At 34.5% G+C, this 6,000-nt stretch overlaps 1 protein-coding gene across 4 annotated transcripts in view; it reads left to right on the top strand.

Moving 5' to 3' along the window:
• LOC105319270 (uncharacterized) overlaps nucleotides 1-4,544 on the top strand; it is a 45,120-nt gene extending 40,576 nt beyond the window's left edge. For all 4 annotated transcript variants that reach the window (XM_034450077.2, XM_034450078.2, XM_034450076.2 and 1 more), the window contains exons 10-13: nucleotides 1,675-1,818; nucleotides 1,927-2,100; nucleotides 2,218-2,441; nucleotides 2,541-4,544. In XM_034450077.2, the coding sequence (XP_034305968.2) occupies nucleotides 1,675-1,818; nucleotides 1,927-2,100; nucleotides 2,218-2,441; nucleotides 2,541-3,186 (1,188 nt within the window). In that variant the 3' untranslated portion in view covers nucleotides 3,187-4,544. The remainder of the gene's footprint in view (nucleotides 1-1,674; nucleotides 1,819-1,926; nucleotides 2,101-2,217; nucleotides 2,442-2,540) is intronic.
• Nucleotides 4,545-6,000: the final 1,456 nt, after the last annotated feature.

The raw sequence follows: 6,000 nt of genomic DNA on the forward strand, positions 1-6,000 counted from the left end.
GCGATACGGGACATAAGGGAAAATTGCTACATTTTTCTCCAATCTTGCATGAATCCTAATTTATGCAAATTATCCTTGTAATTACATAGTCAGCAACAATGCTTTTCAAGTGGTACAGTTAAGTTGATGAAACATATGAAATTATCGATATTAATGGTCCATAGAGTAGGTTTTTTTTCCTTAAGACCGGAATCGTGAAAGCGTAGGAGAAAAAGCGGTTTCACACACGAGGGCACTAACGATTGCTTGCCTATCCCCCAATACCTACCTCCGCGAGGATCTATAAACTGTTTAAATGTAACGAATTAGTCGAGCAAGTATTTTATTGTTGACATAAAGAGCAGCGGATTCTTTAAATGAGTTTTACGGTTAAGAGGCGATTGTCAAAAAGCCGCAGGTTCTTCTAGTGCAGTTCACCAACGGAGTGACACGAGAAGTGTGGGGGTATAGGGTAACCGTCTACCCCAAGGGACGCAGTCGTTTAACAGGTGATAACCGACCCACCGGCGGCTCATGCTTCAGTGTTAAGTTGATCATTCATGAAATGCCCTGCTGTATATAAAACTCGCGCTGGGGATTCCTTTGGTTGTGTTTGAAGGGATTTAAAGTTGTAAGGATGATTCTAACGGTGCGCCAGGTGGAATATCATGTAAGTGCTGTATTAACATTAATGCTTTTCTAATTGAACCTGTTAATTTGCAACATTTTTAAGGGATGGGAAAAATGATAGGTGTATGTAAAAAGAAGATTGGGCATTACATTTCTCTAATTGCCAATTATCGGTTAGGATTGCAGATATGCAGAATGACATCACCTTCATAATTTGATAATGTAGAAATTGGGAACGTGAATGAATTAAATTATGTAAAAAAAAAGTTCCAAAACATAATCAATATTCACGCTCTAGAAATCTACCTCTCCTTAAAACTTTGATCAATGAAATTAAGGAATATCTCTAATTAAGAAAAAGGAAAATTACTTAACAGTTTTAGTTTGCCAAATTCATGAGTTAAACTTCAAGGAGAATAAACAATCTGCTATACCTGAGATCTGGAACGTGCGTAAATAAGTTCTTAACACCTTTCAATGACAGAATTTCAATTAGAGACCCGGAGAGCATGTATTTAGGAATCATTTAAACCTAAAACTAATTCACAGAATGCCTGTGTATATTTACCCGACAAAGGGGGATCGCGGCATTAATTTGCTGAAAGATGAGAAGAAATTCTGGTAGAACCCCAATAAAAGTGAGAACCACTATGACGTCATTGAACCAACACCAATTGTTGTCGACAGAAAAAAACATAATATTACCACCATTATTTATTTTAAAAATATGTCATAAAATTTGGTTCTTCAAAGCTTTCAGGTAAACAATTTAAATCTACTAAAAAGAGCACACAAATCCAGATGCATTAGACCAGACTATGGTGGCCACTCGATTAACAGACGGTGTTATGCTACAAACAAAACATCAAATATCGGTTAACTGGGACCAAAGAGCTCTCTTTATGCGGATTTCTGTGTTTAACCTTTAAGTAAATTACCGTTATTCGGCCCGTGCATAAGAAATGTCCGATTACGTGCATTGAGAATTTTCTTTTCAGTTGATAAGTTCATATTATTTATATTAAAATCGACCTATATTGCAGTGTTTTTAATGTCTTTTTTCAGAATTCCCGACAGAATGGGGTCATGAACCAGAGAGTGATGACGGGGAAGAGGCGAGCAGGTGCCCCCCAGATGACGGGTCTGGCGCCAATGGAGCCGCTGTCTGAAGGCGCTGAGGAGAATCACATGCTTACCAGAGTAGAAGAGGTAAGTCAGACATCTCCCATGTTACAGAAAAAATGTCTTTTATGATTTAATTGTAAAGCAAATGTTTATAAAAGACATGTATTTGAACTTGTAATATCTTTGAACTAGATTGAAGGTAAGAGCAGTGTTAAGAGTCGCCCAGACAGTGGGATCGCCGTCAGTATGTCGTCCGGAAGTTACTCTAGTTACTCCAGCTCCGAGGCCACGAAAGAACCGGAAACTGACGATATCGACGAAGCCTGTCTTACGGAAACTCCAGAAATGATTGACCGGGTGGAAAAGGTAATGGTTTATAAATATACTAATTTCAAAAGTACTTGGTATGTTCATATCTATAAATACTGATTTGGTAATTTGTGAATTACAAGCAATTTCTAGTGTTAAAATCTTTACTTAAAGGTTAAAGCAGAAAGTCATAATGACGTCAAGAGTCTCGTCGCCGCCATTACTAAAGGTCTGATGACGCAACAACTGAAAGCTCATGCCTTGTATTGCTGGTTAACAAGCTTAGATTTAAGTCGTCCACCGAAAGGGAAACACAAATCCACGGCGCCAGCCACGAAGGTCAAGGCCTTGATAGACAAAAAGCTTACCTATGCACAATTTTACCAAGAGCTTTGCAGGTGAGAGCTTACAACATCAATGAAAATATTGTATATTGTATAGTAAATTATCTAATGCTTCAATGATAAATTGTATTAAAATGTTGCTTTTGTTTATAGGGCGGCAGGAATAAAATGTGAGAAAGTAGAGGGGTTTGTGAAAAGCCAGGACTATTTGCCGGGAAACACCGTTCAGTCGCCCAAATTCCAGCACACGTGGTGCGCGGTGCAGTTGGACGGCCACTACCGATTGGTCGATCCCTTATATGGCGCTAAACGCGACAAAGACAATACGCACGAGCGATTCTACATGGATCACTACTTTATGACGTCACCTGATAATTTTTTGCTTTCGCATTACCCTAAAGAGAAGAGATGGCTTTTGATGAATCAGACATATTCAATCGAAGGATTTGAAGAAATGGTGAAAACGTGGCCCGCAATGTTTCACTTTAATATCCGTCCATTAAGCATGAAATCTGTGATACGGACCTACGATGGTAAACTCAGCATTACTGTTTTATTGAGGAACGTCGCTGTGAATCCGTCCTTAGAGTATTCCGGCCCGGGACCGGAACTCGACGCCTACAGTTTGAAAGAAAACATTATTGAAGAAATCAGGGACGTTGAAAACGCCGAAACCTTCCATATTACTTTACCCCAAGAAGGAAACTATTATTTTACCTTAGACGCTCATGTTTTGGAAGACGAAATCGATGTGCCAGTATTTCAATGTAGAATTGAATATGTAGATGAGCTACTTTAGTTTTGCCATACCTAAAGGTCATCATTGAAAAATAAAATTGATAATCAAACGATCGGACAAGTCGAGAGAACATCCACGTGCTGAAGAATACCTTGGTTGTCGATCATCTTCCAGTAATTTGTCTTTCTGAAAGACTGTTATTATGATTATTATAAGAATGGTATGATTCATTATGCCCTAGGCATAGCTTGTTGAGTATTTATTGTTGTTGTGTGTATGGGATCGTCATCCTCATCATCAGATTATTTATTGACATTCATTATCACATCTTATTGCTAGTTTGAACAAAATGTTACAAGTATAGTGAAATTACATGTACCCTAGTCTACTGAAATTTGTACTACATTATTATATAGAACGTATCATAATGAGAATATACTGAAATAGTAACATCATTTTATAGTATTGGCGAGCAAGATCATTAGAAATAATGTTTTTTCTCTCTAGGTATTGAAGCAAATGAAAACAAAATGATATAGATAACAAATTAATTTTTGAATTGTGATGTTCAAACTGTATGGGAGTTGTTTTATCATCGGTATGATTGGTTTTGTTAGAAGTGCAGATTTGGTGCCATGCAATATTTGTTAAGTTTTCTTCTTGTGTGTATATATAGTTACATTTTTTCCGAAATCTGGATCAGGGACGGGTTAATTATTATTTTGTCTAAAATAATTAGCATCTTTACCACCACAGTATTTGAATATGTAAAATAAACAACGTCTTGAGTGCTCTTGAAAACAACCTGCAGACAATGGTCATTGGCAGGAGAAAAGGTAACCCTAATTTTCCTCTGGGTCACTCTGCCTCTTGCATATTGTCTGGACGCTGTTTTCTCTATTTAGTGTGTACCTTTTGATCAATTTAATAACGTGTATTTTTGTGTGACTTCCCTCTTTTTGTAGACAATAGCCATAACAAAATTGTTTTTATACATTTTCACATTTTAAATATTTTTTTTTCAATTTTGTATTGAAAAAGACACATTTTCTCATGGTTTGCCAAATGCATGCATTGTGCATTAGAAGTCTTAAGTGCAAGACACGACGCCTTGTAAATTGAATTTTGAAAAATGTGTGTGGAGGTGAAAACTCTTTATTGAAATATATGGGTGTTGCATTATGTGTACATGGTGATAAAACAGTGTTTGCCAATATGATAAATGAGTCAGAATAATTATTCCATGTTTTCGGTATTTAAATATTTCGAAAAAGAAATCATTTCCTCCTTCAAAAATTTACAATCGAAATAAAAACACCTCACACTAACAGCATTATACTACTATAAATGTACGAGAATTTTTTATTGTTAAGAAAAGTTGTTTTTGATTGCTGACATTTGCCTATTGCATGTACATGTATATTTCCATTGAAAGAAACTGACACCGGAAGAGGCGTGGCTGAAAACAAGTTGTTATACCTCATTATATACACGTGCTAAAGATATCATTTTTGATAAATGAATTTGAGTGATTTGTTCTATGATTGATAAGTTTATTTAAACATTGTTTTTTTTTTAATTTATGCATTTAAGAATGAATAGTTTATACATTTGAATATTCGTCCATTATTTTCTAAGAAAGCTGTGATATACTTTGGTTGGATTGATCATTGTATATATTTATGAAGTGTTATCATTCAATTGTTGCTTCAATAAACATTTTTTGTAAAAAAAAAATCTCTTGATTTTATATTTTGATTTGTTGAAGAAAATGAAAACTGATTGTAATTACTAGTAAATCAAATTATTTTTGCAGACATAAGAAATATAAATCATAATTTTTTTTTTATTAAAAAAAGTCTTAAACAAAATCAAAGAATCATATAGTATGAATTTGATAAGATTAAAAGGAAAAAGTGAATTCCTTTGTTTAAAACGTTAATCAATAAATAACTCATCATCATAACACCACAATGATTAAGTTTTAAGCACAGTGTACATTTTAGCAGAAAAATATAGGATTCAATATTTGTTTTCACTAATTTCGAAGCCATATTCAATCTTGTATAGGGAAATCAATATGCCTATATTGTGTTTAAATGATTCCATATTATCTACACCATATAGATATTCTTGATACATGCAGCATGATACGCACAAACTACATTTTGTATAAGTAATTCCAAGTTTCTTGATTGTTAGAATTCTGCTTTCCTTTTCATCCTAGCTTCTCCTAAGAAATGACAAAGAAAATACTTTTATTATGAAATTCAATTTAGCTGGAGTAATCAATTTCTAAACAAAATGTCGTCAAAAATACAAACGGTAAACTTACTAGGTGAATGAGGGCTGTATTGTATGGATGTGGGGAAGAAAATGACAAAAAATAATTGAAATTACCATAAAACTCTGTATACATTCATACAAAACATGGACACATCTATCAATGATCGTTTAAATACAATGAACCAATCAGTAGAAGCCAAGAAAAAAATAGACAATGCCATACAAAGAATAGAAGAAGTGTACGAAAAAAATACTGAAATATCAAACCGATTCCGTGCCGCTGAAGACAGATTGAACAATTTTAATAAAACATGGGCAGAGTTTGGAAATCATTTAGATGGTATGAGCAATGTGTTTGACGGAATGAAAGAGAAAGAGAAGGAAATAAAAGAAAAACCACTGCATGGCGCTTTAAGAAAGAATTAAATGAAATGAACGCAAAATGAAATAGATGCAAAGTCAACACGCTGCACTTTTTTTTTTAGAGATTCTGAAATAGAAAAGCTAACAGAGAAAAATGAAGAACTGGCAGATCAAATCATAGCCTTAAAATGCAGATTCACGAAATGTAACTTAAATTTCTACGGT

Source organism: Magallana gigas, chromosome 4 (genome assembly GCF_963853765.1).
Source record: "Magallana gigas chromosome 4, xbMagGiga1.1, whole genome shotgun sequence".
Taxonomy (NCBI): Eukaryota; Metazoa; Mollusca; class Bivalvia; order Ostreida; family Ostreidae; genus Magallana; species Magallana gigas.